General features: G+C 41.0%; 1 protein-coding gene across 1 annotated transcript in view; it reads right to left on the bottom strand.

The window, feature by feature from the left end:
* Nucleotides 1–18,642, bottom strand: part of LOC118396621 (zinc finger protein ZFPM1-like) — a 97,953-nt gene extending 79,311 nt beyond the window's left edge. The window contains exon 1 of the mRNA XM_035790924.2: nt 18,218–18,642. Coding sequence (XP_035646817.1) covers nt 18,218–18,257 — 40 coding nt within the window. The 5' untranslated portion in view covers nt 18,258–18,642. The remainder of the gene's footprint in view (nt 1–18,217) is intronic.
* Nucleotides 18,643–19,495: the final 853 nt, after the last annotated feature.

The following is a 19,495-nucleotide window of genomic DNA, read 5'->3' as shown; positions in this document are numbered from 1 at the left end:
TCAAGAAGACACACTTCTGTGTACATCCCGTATCACAGTAACGGTTGGGGGCAGGACCATTGTGTTCCCGTTGTACTCCGATCCCTCCACCTGCCTGCTATAAAAAGCAGGTCAGGCTGGATTGTTTGCCCAAGCATTTTTATACCCCGGAACCGAACAGAGCGCTGAACACAGTAGGAGTAAATGGCCTCTCTTATCGTCTTCGCTAGGGGGAACTTGTCATAACAGCGTCACACACTACCCCCCAGCCAGCGGCCTGCCTGCCTGCCGACTCAGCCTGAGTATGGCCATGTGGCCAACGGCTACCCAGGACACACATAGAAACACCATCTCTATCCAGACCTCTGCATCAAGGCAATATATCAATGTAAAGATCTAACATACAACACCCACACAACCTTACTCCATCAATCATATCCTGAATAAAAAGTGTCATCGCATCAAACCATACCCCACATAAATATCACTCATCAACTGAATAACGGACACAAAACTAAAGAATTGTTGGTCTCATTTTGCAATGTGTCCCTAACGCCTATGTATTAATTTGGTTGTTACATAGGTAGGTACAGTGTAATTACAGTTTAGGTACACATTATTAAAAAGTCCTTACAACAAACAGCAGCACCAGCAGTGTTTAGAATGGAAGGTGGGACACAGCTGTTATGTACTTGAGGAAAGGGCTCTTTGCTTTAATGTTGTGGAGGTAAAAGTCCACCTGTACTACAGGAAGGCATATGACCACACCGAAGACAAAACACAGCAGCAGTTACTGCAAAAGTAAATAGTTTGACAAAGATTAGGCTACTGTAAGTACAGGTAACTGCCAAAATAATGGAAACACGTGGGTAAATGAGGGATATAAAGTATATTGAAAGCAGGTGCTTCCACACAGGTGTGGTTCCGTGTGTTTCCTGAGTTAATTAAGCAATTAACATTATATTATGAATAGGGTCATGTATAAAAATGCTGCGCAGGCCTTTATTTTGGCTACACCTCCTGGCAATGCCCCAATCCACAGGGCACGAGTGGTCACTGAATGCTTTGATGAGCTTGAAAACAATAAACCATATGCCATAGCAATCTCAGTCACCAGATCTCAACCCAATTGAACAATTATGGGAGCAGTGTCTGAGACAGCATTTCCCACCACCTTCAACAAAACACCAAATTATGGAATTTCTCTTAGAAGAATGGTGTTGCATCCCTCCAATAGAGTTCCAGACCCTTGAAGAATCTATGCCAAGATACATTGAAGCTGTTCTTGCTCATGGTGGCCTAACACCCTATTAAGAAACTATGTTTTAGCAGAGAAGTTTGGAACTCTTTCTTATTGGTCTATTAACTAATTTACCACTTAGTGATGTCACCAGGTAGGCCGAAAACTCCATCCCAATGAAAAAGGATAACATTTCAGCTCGTATTTTCAAACAGCATTACCATCACTTTCACAATGTCATAGTATTATTCCAACCTCATAGTGTGGTAATCAGTGGTGGTCGGTGCCGTTTAGGTTTATGGCATGGCTTTATTTCCATTACAGCATATTGGATGACTGTCATTCATATTCCATTCACTCAGCTCAATGTAACATAAATAGGTTTAGGCTACTACATGATACACATATTTGCTCTATACCCATCATGAGGTTGCTAATTGGTGTAATCAAGGTGACAGACAGTAGCCAGGTTTCCATTTAATTTGCAACAGATTTTCATGTGAATATTCTAAAATCTGAATAAAACATTATGCACATTTTCCCACCAGAGATGTGTTTACATCAAACTGACATTTTGCAGATAAAAGGCTGTGCGTGATGACGTAGTGCACATAAAAATATATTTTGCCACTGAATTCCCATGTACAGAATGAAAAACACAGGTTAAATAGGTTTCCATTGCATTTTCAACCCGACTGATGGTTTTGTCACAAAAACTGTTGCGGTATACAACAAATGTGCCCACTCTGGCCTAGGCATTGGCAATCTAGCCAAGAGCTCACAGATACAGTGCGGGTAGGCTACCTACATGAAACGATTATGGATATAATTGGAAATAGTGGCGCCGGAGAGGATGGCCGCCATTTTACGACCTCCTGACCAATTGTGCTATATTGTGTGTTTTTTTTGTGCTCTGATCCAAAACCAATGCTGTACATAATGTTTTGGCCATCGTTTCATATGACCGAAAAGAGCTTCTGGATATCAAAACAGCGATTACTGACCTTGAGTTGGATGAGGACTTCTACTTCAACAAATTGAAGGCTAAGGACATAATGCTCATCCCAGACCAGGCCCAAATCCCTGTCACTCGGAGGAGGCGGAGCTATAGAAGTCGGCATGAGAGATATGTAACGAGACTGCGACAGTGAGTACATAAGTGGCCATTACTCTCCGTTGAATTGAGAAACATGCAAGCACTGGAAAATAAACTGGATGAGCTCCGCTCAAGACTATCCTGTCAACGTGATCAGAAGAACTGCAATATACTCTGTTTCACTGAGTTGTGGCTGAACAATGACATGGAAAATACAATATATTTTCTATAAATTGTCAGGACAGAACAGCTGCGTCCGATAAGCTGAGGAGAGGTGGTGTGTCACTTGGTCGACAACAATTGGTGCACAATCTGTAATATTAATGTCACGCCCTGACCTTAGTTATCTTTGTTTTCTTTATTATTTTGGTTAGGTCAGGGTGTGACAAGGGGTGGTTTGTTGTGTTTTTGTCCTGTCTGGGGTGGTTTGTTGTGTTTTTGTACTGTCTAGGGTTTTTGTATGTTTATGGGGTTGTTACTAGTCTAGGTGTTTTGTATGTCTATGGTTGCCTCGATTGGTTTTCAATTAGAGGCAGCTGTTTATCGTTGTCTCTGATTGGGAACCATATTTAGGCAGCCATATTCCTTGGGTAATTTCTGGGTGATTGTCTATGTGATGTTGCATGTTTGCACTCAGTGTTGATAGTGGTCACATTTGTTTTGTTATTTTGTTTGTTCGTTTGTTTAGTGTACTTCGTGTTCATTCATCTTACAATAAAAGTATGTATTCACATCACGCTGTGCTTTGGTCTCCTCACTACGATGATCATGAATATTAAGGAAGCCTCAAGGATCTGCACACCGAAAATAGAATGGCCTGGTGTAGACCACACTATCTACCAAGAGACTTTCCATCAACATTTTTTGTAGCCGTCTATTTACCACCACAAACTGATGCTCGCACTAAGACCACACTCAACAAGCTGTAAAAGGCCAACCTAATTTCTACCAACATGTCTCCTGTGCAAATAGAGGCAAAAAAAATAAAACTCTAAATCACCTCTACGCATACAACGCTCGCCATCTATTTAGCAAATCTGACCATAATTCCATCCTCTTAATTCCTGCTTACAAGAAAAACTCCAACAGGACGTACGGATGCGATGAAGCGGATGCTAAGCAGACCTCAGAATGGGGCGAAGGTTCACCTTCCAACAGGACAATTGACCCTAAACACACAGACAAGACAACGCAGGAGTGTCTTCGGAAAAAGTCTCTGAATGTCCTTGAGTGGACCAGCCAGAGCCCGGACTTGAACCCAATCAAACATCTCTGGAGGCCTGAAAATAGCTGTGCAGTGACGCGCCCCATCCAACCTGACAGAGCTTCAGAGGATCTGCAGAGAATGGAAGAAACCCCCCAAATACAGGTGTGCCAAGCTTGTAGCTTCATACCAATGCAGACTTGAGGCTGTAACCACTGCCAATGGTGCTTCAACAAAGTACTGAGTACAGGGTCTGAATACTTAAGTAAATGTGATATTTCTACAAAAAAACATTTTTTATAAATTAGCAAAAATTTCTCAAAACTTATGGGGAATTTTGTGTAGATTGATGAGAGATATATATTTTTAATACATTTTAGAATAAGGCTGTAACAAAATGTGAAAAAAGTCAAGGGCTTCGAATACTTTCCGAATGCCCTGTATGTTCCGGCATTCATCCGATGGCATTGAGGTGTTTACCACTTCAGTCAATGGCTTCATTAATAAGAGCATTGATGACGTAGTCCCCACCGTGACAGTTGAAGTCGTAAGTTTACATACACATTAGCCAAATACATTTAAAGTCCGTTTTTCACAGTTGACGAATTCACGAATGCTGCCATCAATCCATGGTTTCTGGTTAGGGAAGGTTTTAAGTCACAGTGGGTACAACATTTCCTATACGCTTCCTTACAAACTCGCTCTCAGAGTCAACATATACAGTTGAAGTCGGAAGTGTACATACACCTTAGCCAATTACATTTAAAAACTCAGTTTTTCACAATTACTGACATTTAATCCAAGTGAAAATCCACTGTCTTTGGTCAGTTAGGATCACCACTTTATTTTAAGAATGTTAAATGTCAGAATAATAGGAGAGAATGATTTATTTCAGCTTTTATTTCTTTCATTACATTCCCAGTGGGTCAGAAGTTTACATACACTCAATTAGTCTTTGGTAGCATTGCCTTTCAATTGTTTAACTTCAGTCAAACGTTTTATGTAAATTCACCCACAATAAGTTGGGTGAATTTTGGCCCATTCCATTCCATAGGCCTCCTTGCTCACACACGCTTTTCAGTTCTGCCCAAAAATAAGATGAGGTCAGGGCTTTGTGATGGCCACTCAAATACATTGACTTTGGTGTCCTTAAGCCATTTTACCACAACTTTGGAAGTATGCTTGGGGTCATTGTCCATTTGAAAGGCCCATTTGCGACCAAGCTTTAACTTCCTGACTAATGTCAGGAAGGCGGCAGGGTAGCCTAGTGGTTAGAGCGTTGGACTAGTAACCGGAAGGTTGCAAGTTCAAATCCCGAGCTGACAAGGTACAAATCTGTCGTTCTGCCCCTGAACAGGCAGTTAACCCACTGTTCCTAGGCAGTCATTGAAAATAAGAATTTGTTCTTAACTGACTTGCCTAGTTAAAAAAAAATTGAGTTGTAATTTTAATTAACACATAATTTTCCTCCCTCATGATGCCATCTATTTTGTGAAGTACACCAGTCCATCTTGCAGCAAACCACCCCCACAACATGATGCAGCCACCGCCGTGCTCCACGATTGAGATGGTGTTCTTCGGCTTGCAAGCCTCCCCCTTTTTTCTCCAAACATAACGATTCTATTTTGTTTCATCAGACCAGATGACATTTCTCCAAAACGTACGATCTTTGTCCCCATGTGCAGTTGCAAACCGTAGTCTGGCTTTTTTATGGCAGTTTTGGAGCAGTGGCTTCTTCCTTGCTGGGAGGCCTTTCAGGTTATGTCGATATAGGACTCGTTTTACTGTGGATATACAGTTGAAGTCGGAAGTTTACATACACTTAGGTTGGAGTCATTAAAACTCGTTTTTCAACCACTCCACAAATTTCTTGTTTACAAACTATAGGTTTGGCAAGTCGGTTACATCTACTTTGTGCATGACACAAGTAATTTGTCCAACAACTGTTTACAGACAGATTACTTATAATTCACTTTATCACAATTCCAGTGGGTCAGAAGTTTACATACACTAAGTTGACTGTGCCTTTAAACATCTTGGAAAACTCCAGAAAAGGGATGTCATGGCTTTAGAAGCTTCTGATAGGCTAATTGACATAATTTGAGTCAATTGGAGGTGTACCTGTGGATGTATCTCAAGGCCTACCTTCAAACTCAGTGCCTCTTTGCTTGACATCATGGGAAAAATCTAAAGAAATCAGCCAAGACAAGTCTGGTTCATCCTTGGGAGCAATTTCCAAATGCCTGAAGGTACCACGTTCATCTGTACAAACAATAGTACACAAGTATAAACACCATGGGACCACGCAGCTGTCATACCGCTCAGGAAGGAGACGCGTTCTATTTCCTAGAGATTAACGTACTTTGGTGCGAAAAGTGCAAATCAATCCCAGAACAGCAAAGTACCTTGTGAAGATACTGGATGGGACATCGATCCCGAAGAAGTTGACCAACAACAGTGTTTTAAAATGTAAGTAAGAAATGTGCTAAATAAACTAAAGAAAAACAGTAACACAATAAAATGTAAATAAAGAGGCTATATACAAGGGGTACAGAGTCAATGTGCCAGGGTACAGGTTAGTCGAGGTAATTTAGGTATTATTAACATGCAGGTAGAGGTAAAGTGACTATGCATAGATAAACAGAGTAGCAGCAGCTTATGTGAAGAGTGTGAAGGAATGTAAATGTATGCGTGTGTGACGTTTTAAGAAATATCGCTACACCCTCCAACGAACCATCAAACAGGCAAAGTGTCAAGACAGGACCAAAATTGAATGCTACTACACTGGCACTGACGGTCGTCAAATGTTGCAGAACTTGCAAACTATCACGGAATACAAAGGAAAACCCAGCCGAGCTGTCCAGTGGCGCGAGCCTACCAGACAAGCTACATAACACCTTCTATGCTCGCTTCGAGGCTAGCAACACCGAAGTATGCATGAGAGCACCAGCTGTACCGGACGACGGTGTGATCACGCTCTCGGTAGCTGATGCGAGTAAGAACTCTAAACAGGGCAACATTCACAAGGCCGCAGGGCCAGACGAAATACCAGGATGCGTACTCGGAGCATGCGCTTACCAGTTAGCAAGTGTCTTCACTGACATTAACCTCTTCCTGACCCTGTCTGTAATACCCAAGTTTCAAGCAGAACACCCTGTGCCCAAGAACCACGAGGTAACCTTTCTAAATGACTATTTTATCACTCACATCTGGAGCCATGAAATGCTTTGAAAGGCTCACAATGGCTCACATCAACACAATCATTCCGACACCCTGGACCAACTCCAACAGATCACGCAATCTCTATTGCGCACCACATTGCCCTTTCCCACCTGGACAAAAGGAACACCTGCGTGAGAATGCTGTTGACTACAGCTCAGCGTTCAACACCATACTGCCCTCCAAGCTCATCACTAAGTTAAGGACCCTGGGATTAAACACCTCCCTCTGCAATTGTATACTGGACTTTGATGGGACGCCCCCAGGTTGTGACGGTAGACAACAACACGTCTGCCACGCTGACCCTCAACACAGGAGCCCCTCAGGGGTCTGTGCTTAGCCCCCTCCTGTACTGCCTGTTCCTCCACGACTGTGTTGCTGCACACAACTCCAACAACATCATTAAGTTAGCTCACAACACAATGGTGGAAGGCCTGATCACCGACGACGACGAGACAGCCTACAGCGAGGAGGTCAGAGACCTGGTAGTACATTGCCAGGACAACCTCTCCCTCAAAGTAGGCAAGACAAAGGAGCTGATTGTGGCGCACGCCCCCATTCATATCGAGGGGGCTTTTGTGGAGACGGTCGGGAGGTTCAAGTTCCTCAGTGTCCAATCACTAAGGACCTATCATGGTCCAAACACACCAACACAGTCGTGAAGAGGGCTCAACAATGATTTGGCATGGGCCCTCAGATCCTCAAAAAGTTATACAGTTGCACCACTGAGAACATCTTGCATACGGCTCAGTACATCACTGGGGCCAAGCTCCCTGCCATTCAGGACCTCTATACCAGGCCATGTCAGAGGAAGGCCCTAAAATTTGTCAGACTCAAACCACCCAAGTCAGTCTATTGTCTCTGCGACCACATGACAAGCAGTACCGGACCACCAAGTCTGAGACCAGCTTCTACCCCAAAGCCATAAGACTTCTTAACAGTTCATTAAACAGCTACCTGGACTTTCTGCTTTTCACCCCTTAACTTCATGTACATAGTACTTCAATCAATCACCTAACCATTTCTCACATAATTCATTTTACCGACATAAAAAGATCCCACAATGTTGAACCAACAAATTGTCTGCTGGCATTTCATGTTTCCATCAACCCGGTCTTGACTTTTTTCATGCAAGAGGTAATTCATCCGCATGTTGGATGGAAACATGGATAGTGACACATTCAATAATGCATTTGATGTTTTATTTTTCCCTTATTTTACCAGGTAATTTGACTGAGAACACATTCTCATTTACAGCGATGACCTGGGGAATAGTTACAGGAGACAGGGGGGGGGTGAATGAGCCAATTGTAAGTTGGGGATGATTAGGTGGCCATGATTGGGAATTTAGCCAGGACAACGGGGTTAACACCCCTACTCTTACGATAAGTGCCATGGGATCTTTAGTGACCACAGAGAGTCAGGACACCCGATTAACGTCCCATCTGAAAGACGGCACCCTAGAGGACAACGTCTCCAATCTCTGCCCTGAAGCTTTGGGATATATTTTTTGAGGAAAGGGTGCCTCTTACTGTCTGTCCAACATCACTTCCAGCAGCATCTGTTCTCCCATCTAGAGACTGACCAGGACCAACCCTTCTTAGCTTCAGAAGTAAGCCAGCAGTGGGATGCAGGGTGGTATGCTGCTGGCTTGCACACTCTTGCTGCATCAAGGTGATCTCGGGTGTAGTTATTAGTCCAAACAGATGCAAAATGGAACAAAAACTACAGTTTCTATAGGACAAATTCAGGTAGGTCCATCCCCGTTTCATTCCGTTTAAAAAAAAGTTTTGCAACAGAATCGGCGGAATTCATACACCCCTGATAACCTCTCCAAGCCAAACCTTCATACCATAACTGCAAACATTAACCACTACACAGCCTACATCATTGAAACCATATTAGCCAATGCCATAGTCAAGATAGCTACTAGAATTAAAGGGAGTAAGTAAACCGAAAATCCATGTGTATAATCACACAGTACAGTGTACAGCAACAAGTTTAGCATTTACACCGGTGAGCACCGGTGGCAATAATTTAATATCACCGAAAGCTTACTTTTACTTGGAAGAGCTGCAGTGTAACATAAATAGCATTAATCTCTAAGGTTGTCTCTCTCAAATGTGTAAGAAATGTAATTGTTCAAAACTTTAACTCATATATATATATATATATACAGTTGGGCAAAAAAGTATTTAGTCAGCCACCAATTGTTCAAGTTCTCCCATTTAAAAAGATGAGAGGCCATCATCATAGGTACACTTCAACTATGACAGACAAAATGAGAAAAGAAATCCAGAAAATCACATTGTATGAATTTTAATGAATTTATTTGCAAATTATGGTGGAGAATAAGTATTTGGTCACCTACAAACAAGCAAGATTTCTGGCTCTCACAGACCTGTAACTTCTTCTTTAAGAGGCTCCTCTGTCCTCCACTTGTTACCTGTATTAATGACACCTGTTTGAACTTGTTATCAGTATAAAATACACCTGTCCACAACCTCAAACAGTCACACCCGAAACTCCACTATGGCCAAGACCAAAGAGCTGTCAAAGGACACCAGAAAAAAAATTGTAGACCTGCACCAGGCTGGGAAGACTGAATCTGCAATAGGTAAGCAGCTTGGTTTGAATAAATCAACTGTGGGCGCAATTATTAGGAAATGGAAGACATACAAGACCACTGATAATCTCCCTCGATCTGGGGCTCCACGCAAGATCTCACCCCGTGGAGTCAAAATGATCACAAGAACGGTGAGCAAAAATCCCAGAACCACGCGGGGGGTCCTAGTGAATGCTGGGACCAAAGTAACAAAGCCTACCATCAGTAACACACTATGCCGCCAGGGACTCAAATCCTGCAGTGCCAGACGTGTCCCCCTGCTTAAGCCAGTACATGTCCAGGCCCGTCTGAAGTTTGCTAGATAGCATTTGGATGATCCAGAAGAAGATTGGGAGAATGTCATATGGTCAGATGAAACCAAAATATAACTTTTTGGTAAAAACTCAACTCGTCATGTTTGGAGGACAAAGAATGCTGAGTTGTATCCAAAGAACACCATACCTACTGTGAAGCATGGGGGTGCAAAGGGACCAGGACAACTGATCCGTGTAAAGGAAAGAATGTATGGGGCCATGTATCGTGAGATTTTGAGTGAAAACCTTCCATCAGCAAGGGCATTGAAGATAAAACGTGGCTGGGTCTTTCAGCATGACAATGATCCCAAACACACCACCGGGCAACGAAGGAGTGGCTTCGTAAGAAGCATTTCAAGGTCCTGGAGTGGCCTAGCCAATCTCCAGATCTCAACCCCATAGAAAGTCTTTGGAGTGAGTTGAAAGCCTGTGTTGCCCAGCAACAGCCCCAAAACATCACTGCTCTAGAGAAGATCTGCATGAAGGAATGGGCCAAAATACCAGCAACAGTGTGTGAAAACCTTGTGAAGACTTATAGAAAACGTTTGACCTCTGTCATTGTCAACAAAGGGTATATAACAAAGTATTGAGATAAACTTTTGTTATTGACCAAATACTTATTTTCCACCATAATTTGCAAATAAATTCATTAAAAATCCTAAAACGTGATTTGCTGGATTTTTTTCCCCTCATTTTGTCTGTCATAGTTGAAGTGTACCTATGATGAAAATTACAGGCCTCTCATTTTTAAGTGGGAGAACTTGCACAATTGGTGGCTGACTAAATACTTTTTTGCCCCACTGTATATATATATTATATCAGAGTACCAGTCAAAAGTTTGGACACACCTTTATTTTTACTACACTGTAGGATAATACTGAAGACATCAAAACTAAAACATATGGAATCATGTAGTAACCAAAAAAAGTGTTAAATAAATCTAAATATATTTTAGATTTGAGATTCTTCAAAGTAGCCACCCTTTGCCTTGACGACAGCTTTGCACATTCTTGGCATTCTCTCAACCAGCTTCATGAGATAAAAAAAAGTTAATTTGTGGAATTTCTTTCCTTCTTAATGCATTTGAGCCAATCGATTGTGTTAGGTAGTGGTGGGAAACAAAAAGTAAATGGTAAAAGACCAAGTCCATATTATGGAAAGAACAGCTCAAATAAGCAAAGCGAAACAACAGTCCATTATTACTAAGATCAGTCAATCAGGAACATTTCAAGAACTTTCAAAGTTACTTCAAGTACAGTTGCAAAAACCATCAAGCTCTATGATGAAACTGGCTATCATGCGGACCGCCACAGGAAAGGAAGACAAAGAGTTACCTCTGCTGCAGAAGATAAGTTCATTAGAGTTACCAGCCTCAGAAATTGCGGCCCAAATAAATGCTTCAGAGTTCATGTAACAGACATCTCAAGTGATGCACCGATATGACATTTTTGGCCGATACTTGATATTTTCCTTGCCAAAAAAAAGACAACGATACCGATAAGCAATGTTGAAAATATTAGTGGCCTTTGAAGCATTCTAGTACAGTTAAACACATGGACGCAGCGGTCTAAGGCACCGCATCTCAGTGCAGAGGTGTCACTACAGTCCCTGGTTCAAATCCAGGCTGTCTCACATCTGGCAGTGATTGGCGCACAATTGGCTCAGCGTCGTCTGGGTTTGGCCGGGGTAGGCCGTAATTGTAAATAAGAATTTGTTCTCAACTGACTTGCCTAGTTAAATAAAGTTCACACACACACACACACACACACACACACACACACACACACCCCCTCCAAAATTTGGCTGGCATTTACTTATGTCCCCATTAACAGTAAAACATAATCAAAAACAATTTATTTCGCTTACTTGCTATGCTGTTTCATTGTTAATTTCTTCAGTCATTTCATTCTCAACCAGGATTTCTATGGAACACCGCTTGGGTCTTTGCGTGTCAAAAAATATATGCGTCAAGTAATACTATTTGACGTGTCAAATAAGCTTGTTGACCAATCAGGATCAAAATATGACTCACAATAATTTAACGCATTCACACATTTTTTTACGTAGTTATTACACAATCACTCCTATTTCATATGTCACAACAATCAATCGATATGTATGCTATGATGCTGGTAAAGTTGTCTCGCGCACCTACAGTGCTGGTCATAAAAAAAGCTAGTTAGCGAGCTCATGGATGCAAACAATGTTCTTCCCCAAAAACATAGCAAAATGACATCTGTTTCAGTAGCTCTAGTTAACTATATAGCTTGGTGTCATCGTCTAAAATAACCTTAATTTATAAGACAGTTCTTATTTAATTAATGGTGGTCGGACCCATCTATGTGAAGCTAGCCATAATAAGGATTAGCCATAATAGTGGGCTTTGCGGTTAGCCTTCAAAATAAAAGTATGGCATAATTCTACTATTTGTATTCATTTGCATCACTGTCAATTACATACTTTTATTTTGAAGGCAAACTGCTTGCTTCACAACATATAACCCGGTCCGGTCGAGCCTCACTAGCCAGATGAAGCTAGCTGGCTGTTTATAACGTTAGCTTTGGGAAACAGGGTTAAGTAGCTGGATAGCTATTTATTTTCATGAACTGACGTTTAATTTCAATTAGTGAACAACAAGTGGCAACCTAGCTAATACTTACTCACAAGGATTCCTAAATCATTGCGAGGATTAATGAAAATTACTGCAGTTTCTACTGTTTTCAGGCTGGTTGTATTGGTGCTAGCTAGGTACGAAGCTAAAGCTAGCTACCCCAGAAGTTGCGGTCGAACAAATGATGCTTTATTACCAATGCGGTATTGTAAACACATCATTCGTGGCCTGTGTTTGCAAACTTTTTGTACAGCTTTGACAGTGCTACTGTATATTTTTTGAAACGCAAAGACACAAACGCCATTCTATAGTATGCATGTTGTGAAGCTAATAGCAGTAACTCTGGTTGTCAAGGGCAATGAATTCTATTATCTTGGCTTTAATGGATTTTGAATTGTCTCACTGAAATGTTCTTACTCTTTCAAATGACTGCTCACTGCTCGATCCACACAGAAGATATTGTGGGCTAGGTTAGGAATGCTGTGTTGCACATGTAGCGCAATTTTTTTTGTGGCGTCATTACGTCATGTATCTACATTATATAGGTATGCACGTCAGCTTTGACATCAGTTTTGCACATCGGCATTAAACTAGACATCGGGCCAATACCGATGTTGGCATTTTTAGCTAATAATCATTTGATTCCCATATGTTCACCGATATATCGTGCATCCCTAATCACAACCACAGCATTCTTCAATGATACGCCATCCCATTTGGTTTGCGCTTAGCGGGACTATCTTTTGTTTTTCAACAGGACAATGACATAACACACCTCCAGGCTGTGTAAGGGCTATTTGAACAAGAAGGAGAGTGATGGAGTGCTGCATCAGATGACCTGGACGAGCTCAACCCAATTGAGATGGTTTGGGATGAGTTTTCCTGATTGCCTGATCTTCATGTCTTAAAGTAATGAAGGACTGTCGCTTCTCTTTGCTTTTTTGAGCTGTTCTAGCCATAATATGGACTTGGTCTTTTACCAGATAAGGCTATCTTCTGTATTCCACCCCTACTTTGTCACAACACAATTGATTGGCTCAATCGCATTAAGGAGGAAAGAAATTCCAAAAATGTACTTTTCAAGAAAGCTGTTAATTAAAATGCATTCCAGATGACTACCTCATGAAGCTGGTTTAAAGAATGCCAAGAGTGTGCAAAGATCATCAAAATATATTTGGATTCATTTAACACTTTTCTGGTTACTACATGATTCCATATGTGTTATTTCATAGTTTTGATGTCTCTACTATTATTTTACAATGTAGAAAATAGTAAAAATGAAGAAAAACCCTTAAATGAGTAGGTGTGTCCAAACCTTTGACTGGTACTTTATGTAATATATATATATATATATAAACACAGAAAAATCTAGTTTTTGACTGCACTGGGCCTTTAAGTAAGTATTCTCTCTTTATAGGCGGTTCTTGCCTCAGAGGTCAGAGGTGAAACCGTTTACAATGGCTCCAGGGGGGCCAAAGAGCAGAGCATCACAATTCACGCTACACGGTCCCCAGAGTAAATAGCAGGAAGGTGTAATAACTCATCCACACACCAAACAGGCAACATTTCCTCTGTAACCCTGCCAACTTCCCTCCACTAACAGGCCACTCACCCATTCCAATAACACTGTTCACAGTCATCAGCTCTATAGACCATAACGTAAGTGCAAAATAAACTGATACACACAACACTCCACCAACAAAATGAGCAAATCCCTAAATATAATGTTCTCAAACTGAACAGACTATTTAAAACCATCTCAATTCCAACTTCATCTGTCATCTAATATGTACTTTTCTCTCATTCCCCCCACTCTTTTAGCAGTATCAAGTTATGCTCTTCATTTTTTTCACCCCCCAAAAAAAACACATTCAAGATAATCATCAATGAACACAAATTTCCCTGCATCTCAATGGTATCTTACATGGAATCTACACTGAGTAATATGTGGTATTAGTTTTAATTAAATTAATCAACTACAATGCTTGTTAGGAAAAAATGGGGCGGGGAAAAAGATGAGGCTGAAAGAGGGAGGGAGGGAGAGAACTGCATTCACACCTATCATCTAATTATACAACAACATTAATCACATTAACGGTGGAACTGATTGCCAGGGTCCAGGCCTTGCTGCTTCTATGTGTCGCTTTGCTATTGCAGTGGAGTCTTAGCTCCTCCTGCCTGCTCTGTGCTGATAACAACTCTAATCATACTTGGCAATCTCTATCTGCACCGGAGATCGGCCCCCAGGGCTTATCAAAAGTTCACATCGAGCTAAAAGCAGAACAAATAAGGAAAAACACACAAGAGAAAGCCACCAAGGCGCTGTGTGTATATATGGGCATATGGGTTTATGAGTGTGTGTGTTTGTCTGACACAGTGGTTTTCTTTGGTACTGGCTTGGGAAGATTGGATCAATGTTTCAATTGTATAACTATGAAACTGTCATGTGAACCAGAAAATTAAAAGTATATGTCAGATAATATAGAAAAGGGTTACAATCATCCATACAAATGTTACAAATATAAAATCTAAATTACAAAGTTGATGCATAAATAAACTTCCATGGTGTGAAGAGATAAGGTCAATGGGTAATTCAGAGGTGGCTGAACCTATAGACATGACATCATGGTTTCTATAGGAGGCCATGCATTATTCATGGTGACCTCTGAGCTTTATCCGTGATGTCATGAGGGCAGAGCTGCAGAAAGAGTTGCAGCTGTATCTCAAATCAAATTTGTGATCTGTGGATCTGCCTGAGCTTATCTACCAGTGATCAGCAGGCGGCCTTATCAGCCCTGCACATCTCAGAGGGGAAGCTGCCTGCTTTTAAACCTACAATATATCCATCTACCATGTCTGTATTCCAGGCTCTTTTTGTTGTTGCCTTATCAGACCTGCCATCCCTGTTTCTGGTCTTATCCTCTTCTCCCACTTTTTAAAGTATCTAGAGATACACCCAGCTAGTCCCAAACAACAACACAAACACAACAAAGATGAGAATGCAGCAGCCAAATGTAATTATAATGCAAGCTCCATCCCAATCGCCTTCATCTGTCTCATGCTCATAATATCGGAGAGCGATCTGCCGCCCTGCTTATCCTGTCTCCCATCTCAACCGCCAAAATAAAACCCCTGGGATCCGGATGCAGTGGGTTGCATGCATATCTTTCAATCAAGGAGGGATGGATAATCAGTTTGAGAGATCTTCACCGTTGGGAAAATGACACACAAAAGAAGCAGACAAATATCTAACCTGAATTTAGGCTTTCAGCTTCCGTAATGCTGGACACAACATTTGTTGTTGGACCATCATTCCAAATGCTGTTAGCATCATTCCAGCAAATGTGCTTTAACCATATCATAAAATACAGGCTGGTACGAAGAAGCAAGCTTGTGATGCTTATGGAACAATATTGTGGACGTAATCCAACCCCAAGTCTTTATCACCACTCCTCCTCCATTAAAATGTCTGCCAAGGCACAAGAGAATCATGGGACTTGTTTCTCTGTGCACCATCAAGAGGCCGGGGAAGCATGATGGTGTAAGAACTGATAAAGACAAAGGCTATGACAACCCTGAGACGCATACATCCTTTCCAGGGTCTGGACTATATCCACATTCCACGCGAGACTGATGTGTGATCAGTTGATAGAACACTATTGATAGACCACTTTGAAAAGGAAATAACAAATAGGTTTTTTTGTATTATTTAAATTACAACTAGCTAGCCTACAGAACATCAACAACATAACATGAAGAGGATTTGACTTATAGTCAAAGACTTTAAAACCTCTCACTATCATGTAGCCTTTTCCAGTGGCTGCTTTGATGATGGCATGTTGCAGATCCTATTTGGAGTAGATTTGGGCCATTGGCATGAACGCCCAATGGTGTGCCTTTTACTATAAGCTTTTTATGAGCACTTTAAACACAGTGCCTAACATATACTAATGTTACCTTATGTGATGTCTCTTTCCTTTTCAAGAGTCGCTTTCTGCTTTATTTTTGAGCAGCCCTTCCAAACTCAACCTCCAAGATATTGCTACTGTGTTTATCAGACCAAGGCATCTCTTCTGGATGAAGAACTGAAACAGCGCATGGCAACAGAGCAAAACAACTTCTCAGCAGTAGTCAGTAAGTGAGGGTGTGTGTGAGAGAGAGAGTAAATATTATTAATATTTTCATTAACTGCATAATCATGCAAACCTTCACACAATTTGTAAACAGGAAGAACTTGTCAAGCAAGGAGACCAAGCACCAGACCAAAATAAAAACAATTTTAAATGGAAGCCTATGCATTATGGAGTTAAAAGGATAGATGAAAAAATATCCTATTGTAACCCACTATCAATAGGCAAGATCAGCTAGGCGTGCTATCTGGTGTCCCATCTCTGGAAAAAGAACAGTAAAGCCTGGGGAAAATGCAACGTCAGCCTCAGTGCAACCTCAGACAGAAAACAAATAAAAAAAGATCCAATTTTAATCTTTATCTCGTCTGAGATTGGATCGCTGTATATCTGTGTTCACATCGCCTTTTTCAGAGAACAGTGACATTTCCACAACAGAATTAAACAGGAAACCACTGTATCAGTTCAGTTGCCAATGGACAAAAAGTTTTTAAAAGAGCAAATTCAACTTTTTATTAAGCCTACAGCAACTGTAAATAAAGTAAAGAGAGACTGCAATTTAGGCTAAATGGCCCTCACTAATTAGGTAACACAACGTTTAAACCTCCTGCGATAGACCTCATTAACCATTTTTCAAATGTAACCTAGCCTAGATCTAAATGAATAATAGCTTTCCCTCTATGATGTTTCACATTGTTTAATAATTTACTGCACACTCACTGTGGAGAGTTGAGCTGGAGAGCCTGCAGATGTTGCTTGCCACTGAGTGAGATGTGCTTTACATCACATTTAAAATAAAACATGACATTATTTTGAAATCATTTTGAATATATATGCTATAGTAGGGCCTATTTAGCATTTTTAATAGTAGGCTAGCCTACGAGCTCAATGTTATGCTAGCTGACTATATTTTAAATTGGTTTGTGTCAGTAGCCTAGGCAATCAGTAAAACTGTTGGCTACCCTACACAAAATTGAAAAAATATGCACATTTTCACAAAATCCTTAAAAAATATATTGTTACATAATAACATTTTTAAATTAGGTTTGCAGGTAAATGCTAGAAATATTATTTTGGTCACTGCTGAATTTCACAAACCTGTCAAAATGTATATTTCACACTCACAACTGCACAATGACACTTAAAAGGGGAAATCTGCAGTAGCTACATACATTTTGTTGACTTAAAAATCAATATTTACCCATTGATTCGTGAAGAATATAACTTATACATGCCTCATGAGATTAGTTCAACTCTTGTACCCCATCACTGTACATACCATCACTGTACATACCCTACATTACTCATCTCATATGTATATACTGTACTCGATACCATCTACTGCATCTTGCCTATGCCGTTCTGTACCATCATTCATTCATATATCGTTATGTACATATTCTTCATCCCTTTACACTTGTGTGTATAAGGTAGTTGTGAAATTGTTATGTTAGATTACTCGTTGGTTATCACATCATTGTCGGAACTAGAAACACAAGCATTTCGCCACACTGGCATTAACAGCTGCTAACCATGTGTATGTGACAAATAAAATTTGATTTGATCAGAACCCAAAATATAAGATGGTTTTGAGATAGTCCAATGTTTGTAAACAAAGTACTTGTAAACAAATGCTGTATAGCCTCAAAACATGGTTACAACTCTAATGATCCCTCCTTGCATCCATAGCTCTTTGAGAGTGGTTACATTTATCCAGCCCCATGCCTGTTGTTTAGCGAAACAGTAGCGGGGACCTCGCTTTGTTATTGTTTCAACAGCTGATTGCCGCTTTAAAGATAAATGTGAACTTATTTGTTCTTACGTTTGATCTGCCGGGGTTTGCTCTGCTTTCTTCGGGACATGGCTTTATCCTGTTCTTGTTCAGCTGAAAAGAAGTGATCTTCTTCCCAATAAGAACTCTACTAGCAATGAAACACAGCTCGATCTCCACCCGGAGATATCCGCATGACCTGCACTTTGATATTCTTTGACGCGCGATAACTACCTGTGGTCAAGTAAGCTTTAGTTACTTTTACATGTCTTCCCAGATGTGCGGTCTTCTCCTAGCTCTTCCTCCTCTTTCTTGTGATGTCTTGACTGTCACCGAAGGGATGCCAGTGCCTGCAGTTGTGTCGCTATCATTATTGTATTAAATGTTGCCGCTTGATTGTTTTCGTTTTTCCTTTATGTTTTTCCCAAGTCCGCTCCACGCTCTAGCACAGGCAGCCAGTATCAATGGAGCGCGAGCATGACACTAAACAGTACAGCTGATATGGAGACATGACACGCCCCTCTAACGCCACCTGCGTCTGACGTAGATATAGCGTCTCGATGATGGGCGTCAACAGTTGGCCCCCAAATCCTTGATTGTATACCTACTTAGATTTTATCCATTTAGTACGTTTATTTTGACTGTTTATCTTAACTTATCTAGGTTTATCTGGAAGGTTTATCAAAAACTGAAATTATTCTGGCATTTATAATTGCATAATCTGGCAATAGTAGCCTATGATTCACTGCAAATCTGTAGCCTATCTTTATAATGTACAAACTAAAAGGCTAATAGTCCATCCCTTGTAATTTGCCTACAAGATAAAATACAGTTATGATAATATTGAAGTTGATGAGAAATGAAGACATGGGAAACCTTGCATAAGGAAAGTATTTTAGGCCTACCTGAGTAAGACATTTAAACGTGTTGACCCTCGCAAGGCTGCTGGCCCAGACGGCGTCCCTAGTTTCGTACTCAGAACATGAGCAGACCCGCTGGTTGGTGTGTTTACGAGCATATTCAATCTCTACCTATCCCAGTCTGCTGTCCCCACGTGCTTCCACCATTGTTCCTGTACCCAAGAAGGCAAAGCTCACTTCTGTCATCATAAAGTTCTTTGAGAGACTAGTCAAGGATCGTATCACCTCCACCTCCACTACCTGCCACCTTAAACCCACTTCAGTTTGCATACCACCCCAACATGTACACAGACGATGCAATCGCCATCACACTGCACACTGCCCTATCCCATCTGGACAAGAGGAATACCTATGTAAGAATGCTGTTCATTGACTACAACTCAGCATTCAACACCATAGTACCCTTCAA

Source organism: Oncorhynchus keta, chromosome 17 (assembly GCF_023373465.1).
Source record: "Oncorhynchus keta strain PuntledgeMale-10-30-2019 chromosome 17, Oket_V2, whole genome shotgun sequence".
NCBI classification, from domain to species: Eukaryota; Metazoa; Chordata; class Actinopteri; order Salmoniformes; family Salmonidae; genus Oncorhynchus; species Oncorhynchus keta.
Note: the sequence above shows the minus strand (reverse complement) of the source record. Positions and strands in the feature narration are given on the sequence as shown.